Genomic DNA, 16115 nt, shown 5'->3' on the forward strand with positions numbered 1-16115 from the left:
CGTTTAACCCATTTACTATGTGCCGACGATATTGTGGTTATTGCCAATACAGAGCAATAGCTTCCTTCAGCAAAATTGAGCTTGGTAAAGAAAATCATTCTTCTGAAATTACAAGAAGGCTAAAACTCGTCTAGGCGGCTTTTGGCGAACTAGGATTTATCCTTAAATGTTATGAATTTCCTATATATTCAAAAAGGAAACTGCTTGACTTCTGTGTGATTCCGATACTTAAATATCGACTCGAGACATTAGAAATGAGTCGCACATTTGCCAATAGGCTGCAAACCACCCAAAAGAGGAGCTATGATAGGAATCACTTAAAGGGATTAAGTTCTCAAGGAAGAAATTCGTAGAAGTACTAAAGTAATGGATGAACTAAGGCTTGTGGCAACTAAAATGGAGATGGGCTGGTCATATAGGAAAGCAGGATTACCAAAGATGGGCACATAGGATATTCATTTGGCGTCCAAAAAAGGCCAAAATGAGCATCGGCAGACCTCAGAGACGATGCGAGACGATATCCATAATGTTGTAGCAAGGAATTCGATCAGGCCTGCTACGAACAGAAGAGTGCAAAGGCTTGGAAGAGACATCCAGGAGGCAATGGTGCTGAGAAGAAGGAAACTGGAAGAGAAGAAGACTGTTCCTTGGTTAAATGAATTCAGATTCCTGGAGATAATCACGAATTTTGTCTTTTCGGTGTTAATATTTAGACCTATTAATGAAGGACTGGGTTTAAACCTTATCAGATGGACAGTTTTTTATCCGCCACAACCTAGAGGAATTAATAATTATGCATCCAATGAAATCCATGCGGTTTCAAATGATTTGGGTTTACTCTCAGGTTCTGTATTCTTTAGAGTTTAGCGCATTTGTGAATAGTTCAAGCTTGATGCTTTTGAAGGCTCTTGCAAAAGGATTTGGACAGAGTGACTCAGTGTAGATTTGAACGTTATTAAACGTATAAGTATATTTCTTTCTCCCGCTTCCGGAGTATGTTCAATAGTTTAGATCTAATTAATCTTATATTAGTGTCTACTGAGAGAGTACTCTTTTAAGACTTTTTATTGGTCACTTATACGTTCCATCTACATCTACAAATACGTACGTCATTACGGAGTAGAAGTAACCAAAATATGCAGGCCTAAGTGTACAAACCGAAACTCAGGTGAACAAATTTCGTATTAGGAAAATTCATCTTCATGACTTGGACGAGAGTTTTTCAACATCTGACCGTCACGTAATGTAATGTCATGCCTAGTCCAGAGTGATACCAATGAAAGTTACAGTTTCATCCAGACTCTGTTGAACAAATAAACTTTTTGGTTTTATTCTTGTTTAACTTTAATCGATTTAATACCGCCCACACCCTCAAGTCAGCATGATTGATCAGGTGTAATGCTCAGGCTGGATATACTGCCATCAAGGATATTGTATCATCAGCATAAAGATACAGACCCAGGGTGACATCAAAGAAGATCATTGACACATACCGTAATTCCACTAGCAAAAGGTTTAAAATGATTTTTACATGAACTATGAACTTGTTAGTGACTGTTTCAATATTGATTGAGAAGAACTCAGTATAACATCCTTAAACTATAAAAAATGGTATTCATTCATGTTCATTTTACTTGCTATTGCTTTAATTTCTCTCATCGAAGTCCAGATTCACCTATGTTCATTCCAATAATGTAAAAAATATTCGATTTAGGAGCATAACTTTCGCAAACTTAAATTTAAACTAGTAAATATCAACAGCCAGGTCATTATTGCAACGATCTTAACTGTCGCAAATATACCAGCTGTTCTATGGCAATCTGGAATAATCCATAGATGGTGGGATCGCCGGGAACCTCTTGAGGTGCACGTGGAAAGTGAATTCTTTGGAACAGTGATCTATCCAATATAATTGAAGCCCTCGCCGCTGGGAGGCCAGGTCAAGTCTGAATAATGGCGCGACATGTCTATTGAGTTTGTTCTTCATTCTGTATATTTTTATTTGTATGTCCTTGTATCAATCAGGACGCATTGTTTTTGTTTCTTGTTGTGCTAGTACCATTTCTTACTTACATCTATTTTGTAGTTTACATCACTGTTGCAGTTGTTCCAGTGAAGGAGTTTTGCTGCTACAAAATGCCGGTTCAGGTATTATCTTTTGACCAGGATGAAGCAGTCTGAAACGATGTAATGAATGGTTTTAGTAAAGGCATGGCAGAATCTGTATTTTTGTTTACAGCTAGATTTCATTATTTTTTCCTTCATTTAATCTGTTGCGATGGCTTGATCTTGTCACGCTGCTGTTATCAGTGCCTCTATTTTTACAAGCAACCCATGTTGAGTTTTGGAGATACATCCTACCAGAGTATTTAATTACTTCTTTTAACTTTAGATGATTGTTAAGCCCTTTTTCGAACCTGATTACTCTTCTATTGTCTATGTTTTTGGGGAGATATATTTCATCGACATCGGCGCATTCGCTAATGGAGTGGAGTGTATATTAGTTATTCTTATATTGTGTTTTAGTATTCTGACTTCTGCTTTGGTTCATCTAGTGAGGTCTACTACTGGATTATTGTGACTGCGAATGGTGTTATTGCAGCTATCTTATCTTCCCTTAACGACTTCTTTTGTTATTCAGAAATATTCTTTTATTATTTTGGTCTTTATTCGATTATATTATTTTCTATCATTTTTATTTATCCCAACGTCTTTGGTCTGAGAATTGAATCGTTGTTGTCTTGTCGATCACAATGTTCTCCTATGCTCATAATTTTCCTTTGATAAATGAGCCTTGCACATCTGTCATTTCAAAATTCCATGCTGATATCATCAGTAAATTCTTTTACTAATAACAGTTGTTCAATCAGTTTTTTAGCTGCAGCTGCCAATTTCAAATCGTCTACGTACAGTAGGTGAATTAGTTTCTTTTGGTTTCATTGGTATCCTGTGTTTTTATTGTATTACTATTAATATTTTTAATTTAATGTTTAATGTAAGGTTACAGTTAAAAGGGCAAAAAAAATTAAACGATTATTCTTTTTCTAAAGTTTTTTCTATATACTTCTCCAGAAGGTAAAAAGGTTTTTAATTTTAAAACGCCTTTCTTTTTTTCACTTTACAAATATATATACCAGCCGCGATTTATTCAACTTTTCACATTCATACTGTATTAAATTTCAGTGTGCACCTTTGTGTGCACATGCTTCGCGGAAAAGGGGTTCCCTTCTTCATGCATGATTTATCCCGTTTTCCTAAGGCTCCTGCCTGCTCTAATATTAAACTCGGCGCCGGCATTTTTCATATGAATTCTTTCTATTACCTTAAATTACGGTTTTGAATATTAGCCGTAGTCTACAATTATTATCAAATGTTTTATTTATGAATCTTAAAAATGATTTAAATAGTAATTTTTGCGTTAGAAACATGCATACTGGGCTCTCATAGAACGAAGCAGCGTTGGGATTGATTTTCTCATTCGAAGGATGCGATTTGTTTAATTTTTTATAAGTATTTCTTGATTGATTTGAGAAACTACTGATTGATATTGATGTTGACTGTTAAATGATTGATAGCGATGTAGCTTCATCTAAATAATAATTAATCAATTTTTTTTCAAGAATATAGTACACACCTTATTGGCTATTCCACTGGAAATTTCCTTCAATTGCAGAATTACACCTTGTACGAGACGCCAAATTATTTGCATTAATTTTTTAACGCTTAATTATTTATTTTCGTGTTTAAGTTGACTGTGCGTTCGGTTTGAAATCCTGTAGCACATTTTGTTGCTCATTTATGAAAGTCGACGAATGACGTGAAAAATTGAAGGAATTTGAACATCGCCTATATCATTGTTTGGCCAAAAACGGGCAACATTTTGAACACTTATTGAAATAAAAACTGATATTTTCATGTTTTTGTTTTCTATCTGAACAAATTAAGATAAACGAAGATTTTTATAATTTTCTCGAAAACGAATTGACCGATTAAAAAAAATCAAACGTCAAAATAAAATACTTCGAAAGACCTTTTAAACAAGCTATTACTCTATACCCCTTGCCATTTTTAAGGGGATGATACTGGGGGGCTGAAAGGGGGTGAAGTAATTTTAGGTTAGAAAGTTATCCCCCTTGACAAACCTTTTGACGTATTTCGGCGTTTTTTTTTTAAACAGTGGTTTTCGATAAATCCGTGTTGGGAAGTTTTCAAATGAACACCCTGTATAGTAGGGACTCTTTTCAAACAATAAAAGCCTATGTATAGGGTAGTTAATATTACATGTGCCAGTATTAAACCTATGATCAACAGAAGTAGGAAACTTATCTCTATTTTTAAATAAAAACATCACTGCTTCAAATATATACAATGCACATACAGTTAGTATTCTCTTAGATCTAAAAAGATCTAAAAATACCTCTACATGATTCCAAGTATTGCATCCCAAACATTATTCTAATTACCCTTTTTTGAATGACAAATATACTTTGTATCTTAGAGTTGGCCGCACAGAAAATAATGCCATCCTAGCTGCAGACTTAAAGTTCGTAAAATACAAGGCTCTTCTAGCCTATTTATTTAGGTATTTTAGAACTCTACGGAAACAAAAACAAACTCTGTGTAGCTTAATTTGTAAATATTCAATGTGATCTGAACAGTCTAAAAATTCATCAATATGTATACCCAGAAATTTAATTGATGCCTGCACTTCAACCTCGATATTGTTGAACTTTAGTCCTTTTGCGGTTACTTCCTTGTTTTGTTTTGTTTTAAAAATTAGAACGTTCGTTTTTTGTTCATTCAATATAAGCTTATTTTAATTAAACCAATCTTTGGTTTTTTACAAAAAATAGATCTCTATCCAGGCATAGCTCAGACATGTTCGAAGCCGCCACTAATAAATGTGTGTCATCTGCAAATATTGTTAGGGTATTGCATACTGTTTGATTATTATTAATAATTTCAAAAGGCAAGTCATTTATAAAGATAATGAACAAGAAAGGCCTCAAAATACTCCCGTGTGGTACACCTATTTTATTAACCTGTATTTCTAATCTGCTGCTTTCTACCACTACTTGTTGGACTCTATTATTGGGATAAGAAGTGAACCATTTTAAGGAATAATTTCTCACCCCATATAACTATAATTTCTTTATTAATAAATTTCTATCTAAAAAATCATATGCCTTAGAAAGCTATAAAAATATTCCCAATGATAGCTTTCCCTCCTCCAAATTTCTCAAAACTGCAGAAGTGAACTGAAATATGGCAGTTTGTGTAGATCTACCCTCAAGATATCTATGTTGATTGTCAGATAAAATATTGCACTCTTAAAAAACTGAGAAGCTGATTGCAAACTGTCAACTCAAACAGCTTTGAAAAACTTGGAAGTAGACTGATCGGTCTATAGTTCGCTAGGATTGCCTTTTTTTGTAAATTGGCTTAATAAGTGTACTTTTTAATTAATCTGGGAAAATTCCATGCTTTGATGAATTGTTCAAAATGTGGCAAAAAACTTCAGATATGGTTGGAATGCTTGGATCAGCTCCTTTGATTTATCATGAAACTGAATCTTAGATTATCAATGAAGGGAAATACTCCTTGTCTTTTCCAACACTCTTAGATCTGAAGTGTTTACGTTTTATTGAGTGATACTCACAAAAACCAGTGGGTATGTGATCGTTACAAAAATACAAGATCATGTAGAGAGACTCATTGAGAATAAACTGAAGTAAACGAGGTGTGTTCAATGCGAAAAGTCGTTGCAAACTACAAAATAGAAAAACTCATCCCTAAACTAGACATGTACATTTAGAAGTTTTCTCGAAGTTTGGACAGCTATAACTCTTAAACTATAATACACTTTCTTGGTTTAGATTTTTTAGGATCCATCGTAGGATAGATTCCTTATTTTCAGGAATCTATTCTCCAGAAAATGTCAATGTTTATATGAACTCCCTGAAAATCGCCCTTTGAAGTTTGGAAAGAAAAGTATTAAATTAAACCTGAATATTTTGCTTGGATCGTTTTAAAATAAAATACAATGTGGTATAAGTAGCTTATATAAGTTAGAATATAAATTAGAAAGGAAATGTAGTTTTATAATATTGGTATTTTGTTTTGTATGTATCTATAACCTTAATATAGGTATACCATAGAAAATCATCACTCTCACGAAATAACGCTTCAACAACGATTCCAGTTGTCGGGTTAAACTAGGACACCATATGACAGAATTTTTCGGTTATGAGTTGATTGAGACATGCAAAGGACAGACTATCGTTCCTACTCTTGATGAACATCACCATGAAAGTATTCACTAATCAGGGATCACAGATGATCCTGGTATTGACGCGGTCATGCGAAGACTATTTGGCTCCGTCAAGTATCTAAACATAGAGCACTATTGCAAGTCGAATAATGCGCAACTCTAGAACCTATACCGAAAGCAGGATATAGCAATATATCTATAAAATCCCAACATCTGAAATGGGCTGGACATGTACAAAGAGCAGCTGATGACTGACTGATCAAGATAGTATGTGAAGGAAATCCATCAAGGAAGAGACCGCTGGGACTACTAAGACAGATAGAGGGACAAATAGTAAAAAACTATGTAGATATATGCCATGATGGACCGGAACTTATGGAGGTAAATCGTTTACGCAGCCAAGACCCCTCCAAGAGTTGTAGTGCTACCAAGAAGAAGAATTATCTATAGAGACCGAAATTCAGCAATCTTCAAATATGTTTTTCAGCTGCACTATAGCAATCATTGCTTCCGTCAACAACACCGCTTTAATTTCAACTCAGGCAAACATACTGTTCCAACAATAATAAAGGGCGGCATTATTTTGTTTATACAAATCCTTACTGAGCTTTCGAAAATGTAGCGGCGACAAATCCGAAATTCAAACGCGGCACTTCGGAATGGCGAACTTTTAAATTAAACCCGTGTTGACACGAAAGATGCCTGTAAACGGCCGTTATTTCGTTCCGAAATTATAAATTAGAGTCCTGGATGCCCGATGAGATGGCGAGGGCAGACAGAATAATACTGCTATTAGTCATCCAGATTAAAAAAAAGGCCGAACACCGGTGACGTTTACTTGGCGTTTTTGCTACATAATGTTTCTGGAATTGATTCACGATTTCCATATCATCTGGAGCTTAAGTGCTTTGATTTTTTTTGTTGGCATGTGGCTTAACCATGCAGCCATTATTACGTATCGCATATTTCAACTACTATGATAATTGATTTAAAAATATTCTTTATCCTTTATGCAAATTATGTATTTTTTTTTATGTTATCTTATTTTTTATATCTAGATATATCTAATTTATAGGACGGTTCTTAGCTACATTATGCTATCCTAAGAGATTTAAGACAGTGCGACACACTTCACGCCGCTGGGGTCTGTCAGGGCGACGTAATACAATACAAGGGATATTGACCACGGAAACATAAGGGAATGAGACTTGGAATTAGGATAACTATTCTAATTAAAAATCTAAACTAAATACTAAGTCTTACATTTCTAAGGAAGGTAATTAGATAATTAAATATTTTTGCATTTTCTAGTTCCAATAAATGCATACTATTAAATGGACTAGCCACTTTACATTCCACGCGTAAATTAACCACTAGCATCTCGATTTCTTAAGTATATTTTTTATATTCAAAAAATATGTGATTTAGGTCACCTAGAACATTATAATTTGTGCACAGATCAGTTTAGGTGTACTGGGTAGTAAGGATGTTCAAACTTCATACGAATTATAGTTGTTTTAAAACGCCTTGGCACGTTTAGCTCACTATGCCGGTATGCAGAAGGTATTTTTGGAACCAGTTTGCAATAACTTGTTGACTTGGAGATTCTTTGCAAAAATTTTCCCAAATATCATTCCACTTAACATTTGTATTTTTCCTAATTATTGCGTTTATATCATTGAGACAAGGAAGATCAGGTATGTAGTTGCCGACGGAAATACTATTTTTGGCTAACAAATCTACCAGCTCATTACCTTTAATACCAGTATGACCCTTAACCCATGAAATGTTACTTTTTTGTTAAAAAAGGATAAACGACGTATAAGTTTTTTGTTTTTCTATATTAGGGATTAATTTTATAAGACCAAGCATACCTTCTTTCAATGCCTTGAAGAATAGACATGGAGTCCGATAGCATAACATAGTTTTTGTTACTGTTTTGTAAGGCAAGTTTAGGCAAATGCTCTAATGGCAATTGCCTCAGAAGTAAATATGCTCCAATTTTTGTCAATTTTAAATTGATATTGAATGTCTAAGTCAGGGATGTATATTGCTGCTCCATTGCCTTCTTCACTCTTTGATGCATCTGTATATATATGTATACTCTTATCAAGCTGTGGAAATTCTAATTTAAATTTTTATATTCTAATTAAAAATTCTCCATATTAAATTTTTATCTAATATGGAACTATCTGTAAACGAAGGATATTTAACCACACATGTTTTAACTCCTTTGATGTTTGTCACAGTTTAAGAAAGAGATGTGGAGTTATTCTAAACTTTGCCTTTTATACAGACCATGGTGGCAGAATTTTCTAAGACAATTTTTTAAAATCTTTCCTATGTTACTTTTAAGAGAATAAAGACACCATTGGATACGAGATGTAAATATGGGTAACTTGATTTAAAAAACAAAAAAAATCCGCTGCCTATGGTGCTACCCTTCATCGGGATTAAGCCTTATGGATCCGCCAACTTGGAATTCCTTTAATTTTCTTAGTAACCTCTCAGTGCAAGAGACATTGAAGAAAGACATATTAAATCCGTTTCTAAATGCTCTAAATAAAGAAAATAATGGCAACTAAGCCTAAAGAAAATTACCTGTCCATGGCACGTTGATACACTTGATTTTCCAGTGTATCAATTTGCAATTTGTATACCATTTTCTTAAAAGAAAGAATGCCCGGAATTAATAACTAAAGCTATGGAGCGTTTGATTCTATTTGCCACCTCGTACTTATGCCAGTTCACATTTAGAAGTTTTCTCGACGTCTTGCGATTGCTTTACTCAGCACATTACACATTATTTATCTGAATGAATTACTTCTTCAAATTCAGTTATCTTAATTTTAATTTTAGATGGCAACACAGGTATTTATTCCGGAATAAATGCAACAATGCCTATTTTTGACCTGATTATGGAACAAAAATTGTTTGCTTTAAGCCATATCTGCTTGAAATAATTATCTTCCGTTAACCCTTCAATCAAAAATCAATTTCAAAAACTAAATTGCCATTTGCAAAACACACCAGCGACCGATTTTAATTTAAATTAGACCTGCAATTTCGGCTTGCATGTCTGGAAATAATCGCGGTGCGGTTTTCCGTTTTTGCGGTTTTCGATGTTTTCAATTTACTCGTACACTTTTTTACAATTTTCCGGTCCATTTCGTCGGGCCCATTGTTTTCTCATCTTTCTGTTGTTTTACGCGAAAAAGGAACGAGGTCGAAATAAAATACCAGACTGTGCGCCGCGGAATTGCGATGAACAATAATTGACTTTTTCTCTTGTATGTACCTAAAACGGAAATTGGCAGAAGTTCATTTTCGACTAGAACAAGTTTTATGTTTCCTGGCTAGGAACGTGACGTAACGATTAACTTCCCTTATATCGTAAAATGTAAATTCCTTAACTCGTATCATTGAGCATTCTGCTACTACTATTGATTACATCTGTTCCAATTTTATATGAGGATATAGTGTGTGATTTAGTTGATACTGGTATCCCTGATCAGTCTTTGCATTTTTTCCAGTTAATTTCAAAATTGGGAAAGCAATTCACACTGTTCCTAAACGGATCTTCAGTCGTGGCAACTATGTTAGATTTCGCAACGAATGCAATAGACAAAATTGGAATCAGATTTTTTTTGAGGATGATCCCTTATCACTTTACCATTCCATATACACTCTAGTAGCGAATGTTTCCCTCTGAGAAATTGGATAACTAAGGGTATCCACACATCTGCAAAAAGTCTCTGCTGTCTCAATTCGTTGCGTAAACACTTTCGTAATAGTGTTTTCTTAAAAACCTACGAGTACTTTCTTGAATATCGTAGGACCTACAGGAAGCTACTTCAAAGGGCCAAATAACAATTCTATTCTTCTAAATTAAAAAAAACAAATCCCGAACATCTTGGCAAATTGTGAATGAATTATCAGGTAGAACAAGTCAAAACTCGCAGGATATTTTATTGGATCCAAATGATCTCAAAAACTTACTGTTCCATAACTGACAACCTAACTAAGACTATTCACACTAAAAAAGATCCTCTCCACTACCTATCCAATGTAAATATACATTTGCATTCTCTTTTCAACCCACGAACTCAATTGAAATTAGTAGAGTTCTCAGTGGAGTGAAAGATGAGAATCAAAATACTTCAGTATATGTTGGTATTTCCCTAAAAATCCTAAAAGAGCTTCTCGAAAATTCTCTTTCTGCACTGGCACTTGCCGTTAACTCCTCTTTTGCTAGATGAAGTTTTTCCTCTTGCCTTAAGTTTGCCCACATAATACCGGTTCCAAAGGGTGGTAACTCTTCTGATCCGTCGAACTATAGACTAATTTCATTGCTTTCCATTCTATCCAAGGTAGTAGAACGCTTAGTTAACATACGCATCACAAAGTTTTTTACTGACTTCAGTTTAGCTTTTAACACGAAAAAAGCATTGCAGATATATTCTACTTTATGAGGACTCTTCTTAATTCCTTGAATTAGCGTCTTGGGCAGCGGTGTTCTGTAATTTATCAAAAGTGTTCGATCAGCCACAGAATACTGCTGTTTAAGCTTAACAAGTATGGCTTCCAAGGTGCTGAGCTTCCTTAGATTAAGTCTTATCTATCAGACAGGACACAGTCGGTCTCTATCTCAAGGACAGAGCATCGCATAGCAAAATCATTACTTGTAGTGTTCGTCAGGGGTCTGTGTTGGGCCCACCTCTCTTCCTGATTTACATCAATGATTTGCTAAACCTTGATATTTCAGACAGGAGAGATTGGAGCTTTTGCTGATGATTGTACAGCACTGTGGTCACTGAAAGTGGATAACCCTATCGATCTGCAAAATATTATTGCTCTTGACGTTCAAAAGATCAAGGTTAAATCAACTAGCTCTTAATCTATCAAAAATCCATGTTGTTAAATTTAGAGACAATTTTGGATTTAAACATAGATTGTAATTTGACCCTCATGTGAGCTGTCTAAATAAGAAGCTGGTTTCTGATTGCTGTAGCCTGAAGGTATAACTTCAAGGGAACTTGGTCCCGTTATTGCACAGACTAGTTATTTTACCTTGGTGGAATCGCATTTAAGATACTGTATTCCATTCTGGGATTTCTGTACCCAATATCTTTTTCAATCTTCTTTTGTTTTACGAAAAAGAGCTGTTTGGTCATTGTATCTGGTACATCCACGGGCTCATGGCAAACCACTTTTCATTGAAAATAAAATCCTCACTCTATCAACTCTTTTTATTTTTGAAACAGTGTGTATTGTTCAGAAATGTCTTTGTAATTTTTCAAATACCAGAATTTATCAAACACGCCAGGAGCATGATTTGTGTTTGCCTATTCTTCACTTTAGTTACATATTTATATGGGCATCAAAATGCATAACTAATTGCCATTGAGTGTTCGTTGTATCGAGAATTTTAAAATACTTCGACATAATTCCAAAAACCTTTTAATTGACCATGCATTTTATTCTGTTGATGAATATTTTTTGTTTAATCTCGAGTAGCATTTAGTCTCTATTATGTTTTTAAGATTCTGTAATTTGACCAACAATTGTTTTAGTAAAATATTTTCATTGTTAAATGTTGCTATGCTTGTGAGTTCTTTAAAATTTTCTTGTTTTATTGTATATCTTATAGAACTTAATATTGTCTTCAAGCTTTGTTAATAAGAATTATATATGTTGTAGCTCTTGAACAATAAAGTATGTTATCTATCTATCTATCAATAGATGACAACCACTGTATAAAGTTTAGGGCGTTTCTTCCACATTCCATTTGATTTCTGGCTGCCTGAGTTGTTGATCAATTAAATCATACTGAGAGATGGGACAGGTTATAGTTTTCCAGAGAGCAAATAATCCATATCAGTGATTACACTTTCTGAATTTGTCCAAACATTGCTGGCGATGGTATAAGTAGGTCACCATCAAAGTTTCCCATTAGTACAGGACTGAAAGAACCCAATTTATTTTGCAAACTGATGTTTCTGAGATCAAGCAAATCGTTTACGAAACCCTAAATAGGAGATACTCTTGATCCTGTAACTCTAATTTTGAGCATTCAGTATATTCGATTCCCCTTGAAATTTTATTTCGGAACCTATGCCAGCGTATTTTTCTCTATTCTTTTTACACGATTTGCATACAATTGTCTTAAATTTTAAATAGTAAAAGATAAATTTTCTGTTTTTCATTTAATTTATTTCAATAAAGTGCATGTACTGTATAATAGTTAGGTAGATGGTTCCTTCACCTTTGATTTCTGGCTACTCGAGTTGATCATTAATTGATTAATACTGAGAGATGGGATAGGTTTTGGTTTTCCAGATAGTAAATTGTCCATATCAATAATTACTGTTTCCGAACTTGCCCAAGTAGATCCTAAGGGTTGACTTTTTGTAGCAGCAGATATGGCGGAGGCTGTTTCTGTGCTATTTGTAATGGTAGTCGGCTGTAAAGGCATTGCTGGCGATGGCATAAGTAAGTCACCATCAAGATTTTCTATTAGTTCAGCACTGAAAGAACCCATTTTATTTCCCACACACATGTCTCTGAGATCAAAAAAATCCTTCTCTAAACTTTTAGGTAGGAAATACTCTTGATCCTGTAACTCTAATTGTTGCCCAACGTTTCCGCACTCCTTCGAATTAAGTAAATGTGGGGTCTCAGAAGTGGAGCGGTTGAGCAGAGACTTTTCTGTTAAAATGGGTGGTAAGGGATTAGATGTTATTGTTGGAGTGACGTTGACCAAACTAGCATTTAAACGAGCTGAGATAAAATCAGCAAAATCATCATTATTTTCAGCATTCATTGGTTCAAAAGGCGTTTGGCTACCAATTTCATAATGTCCAGCCGTTGCAGAATCATATTGCTCGCATAGACGTGGATCAAAATCATCAAACACATTCGCATGGTCCGGGACGAAGTTTGCTGCTGGTTCTAAACTCAGATTTTGAGGCTTTTTTGGTGTAGCTATAACTTTGGGGTTTAGTCTTAGGTTCATCTTTTTGTCTGGATCTGTAGAAACCGCTACTGGAAAACAATCCTTTTTATCACTGTCAGCATGATCCGTTTTATTATTATAGTAGTCGCAATAACTATCGTCCCAGTTATCATCAGTAAAATTAATTTTTAAGCCTGATTGAGCATTCAGCACATCGGATTCACCTTGAAACTTCATTTCGGAACCTATTCCAATATACTTTCCCCTATTCTTTTTAGCTTTTTTCCTCTCTTCTCTTAGTAAATCATTGTGTCCAAGAAGGTTTATTAGTTTTTTTACTGTTTGCCTAATATTGGCTCCCTGATCTTTTCCACTACTGTCAATAAATGTATAATTTTCCAAATTTCGCAAATGGTAGATATGATCTCTTGCTGATACGACCACCTGCTCAGAACCATTTTTTATGAGATAACTTAGCACTAATAAAGATTTGTAAGTTCGTCTCCACTGTTTATCATCTTCTAACATTCTCTTCCAAAGCATCGACATTACTTCTGAGAAATGTTCGTAAGTGAATGTTGCGTGGGCTAATTCCTGCATGAGGGCTCCTGTTGGACCCCATGCCTCATCATTTGTTGCTTCCCTAACTTTGGCTTGCATATCTGAATAGTTCATTACAACATTGGTCATTTTATCTGCTATGTCTCGAACTTTCCATAAACTGAACATTTTGCAATTTTTTATTAAGACTGTAAACTAAGGACAATAATACATCGAACAATTATTATTGTGTAACGGGTGACAATGTCATAAAAGTAGAGGTATGACATAAGTATTAGATTAATTAAAAAACAGTGTTACGACCTTTGTAATTTTGGCGGGTTATTTAAATTCCAACAAAAATTCATTCAGAATGAATACCATTTATAATGATGATCACACAAAAGATTAACTGTGAAATTAATAACATGCAACCGCTTCAGGATAATTTTAATAGAATATAAGTTTATTTAATATCATATGACAGAATCTTCATAACGATAATATATCGATGGCATTTTCCCATATGAAATATAATCCGGAATTGTTGTTTTTGAGCGCACCAATGCATTATTTTATGATTATCATACAGCAGTGACCTGTTTGTCGAGAGATTTCAATTCGATACCGTTCTGATTCGATACAGATCTAGGATCTGACTGAAGCTTTTTTTTTAGTTTTAATCTTATAATACATTTTGAGGCTATATGCATACATAAGAAAGGAATAACGTTGACGTTGAACGTCCAAGGAGAATTCTAAGGTAAACCCGAAGTTACATTGGTCGTTACACTTAATTTCTAAGATTTCTTAGATATGTAAGCTATGATTGGATCGATTTGATGTATTGCTTTGAAGCTTCTTGACAAGTAGCTGATGTCATACTCGGTCGGTATTGTAGCGTTTTCTTACAGTTCGTTTGAGTGTGAATTAAAACACTGCACAAAATTAGTCAACTGATTTTTTACCTACTTATAACACAACTATTACACACTTAATACCATGACTTAAGGTACTAGAATCATTTATTTCCTACTATTTGGATTTAAAAGTCGCGCCAGTATTATAAAGATCTAGTTTGATTCAAATCTCCTGTCGTTAAATGCAGACAAAACCAAGCTTATGAGCTTTAAAGGCTCCCTGGAGAGAGTATCTCTTGGGAGCATTACCATTAAGCAACACAGCACCAGCAGGTTACTTGGATTGACCATAGATAAAAATCTTGCTTTTGGAGAGCATATTGTTGGTTTTGCTAAGGCGATATCTTCAGGCTGTTTTTCGGTAAGGTGAACATTTAAGGAACAAGGTGCATCGGTTGGTAGATCTGTTTATTTCGTTTTGATTGATTCGCGTATTAGGTATGGTATTTGTTTCTGGGAAAATGCTAGCCATTATCTCATCCAGTCAAGCCTATTTCTGCAAAAACGGGCTCTCGGTAAATTTCCAGGGCAAAACCGTAAATAACTTGCATCTGCCTATCCCTACATCTACCTTGACGCAGAAATCTATCACCTATGAAGGAATAAAGGTATTTAATCACCTACCACGTAACATTAAAGACGCAACGTCAATTAATATATTTAGACAGCGACTACGTATACTCTTATTATGTATTTATTTTTATTCTTTTCTGCATTTTAATGTGTGACGTTAAATTTGAGGACAAACATTTTATTAATAATGTTTTTTGTACACTTAATTGCAAAGTGACGTCTGTTTTATTATTTATAGGTAAAGTAGGTATTTTTTTAATGGCTTTGTAAACAACAATTTATTGTTTTAAACAAATAAAGCACATTTTGACTTTTACTTTTACTTTAACTATTCAGACTTGAACTGGCTCCGTACAAAAAGGGCTCTCCTCATTAGTTTCTCAGTCAGAACCTCTTGTTTTCCTGATTTAAAGAGAGGCACGATCCAAGGTTGCTTGCACATGGGCAGATTCCAAAGCCAAAAAACTACAACAAGTTTTTATCAAGTTTTCAAGAACTTTCATAGATCCATTCTTCCCGTATGTTCAACGGTGGGCTGTACAGGAAAAATTTATCCACATTCGAATCTTTTACTACCAGCCTTTTTAAAAGAATTGGCATCGAACCAGAAGTACTTGTAATCCTTTATTTAGTGTTGGATACGTACATGAGATACTATAGATCGATTAACTGTTTGGCATCGAAGCTGCGAAAATGTTTTGCTCTTTTTCTGGATATTTGCATTTATTTTCTGCACTATTTTCCCTATGTCACTACTGTACCTCTTGGTTACCAAACAGTTCAGGGTTTCAGGGAGTAAAACATATCCGCAGTTTCACATTCGCTCTACATCCGACAATCAGGCATTGAGACTGTA

At 34.6% G+C, this 16115-nt stretch overlaps 2 protein-coding genes across 3 annotated transcripts in view; one reads left to right on the forward strand and one right to left on the reverse strand.

The window, feature by feature from the left end:
• LOC126738283 (calsyntenin-1) overlaps positions 1 to 16115 on the forward strand; it is a 380536-nt gene that overhangs the window by 59252 nt on the left and 305169 nt on the right. The gene's annotated exons all lie outside the window — the stretch shown is intronic.
• On the reverse strand, positions 12463 to 14031 carry LOC126738285 (uncharacterized). The gene has a single exon (XM_050443540.1). It carries the CDS (start codon positions 13953 to 13955, stop codon positions 12516 to 12518), a length of 1440 nt encoding a protein of 479 aa, XP_050299497.1. The 5' UTR covers positions 13956 to 14031; the 3' UTR covers positions 12463 to 12515.

This window comes from Anthonomus grandis, chromosome 7, assembly GCF_022605725.1.
Source record: "Anthonomus grandis grandis chromosome 7, icAntGran1.3, whole genome shotgun sequence".
In the NCBI taxonomy this organism is placed as follows: domain Eukaryota; kingdom Metazoa; phylum Arthropoda; class Insecta; order Coleoptera; family Curculionidae; genus Anthonomus; species Anthonomus grandis.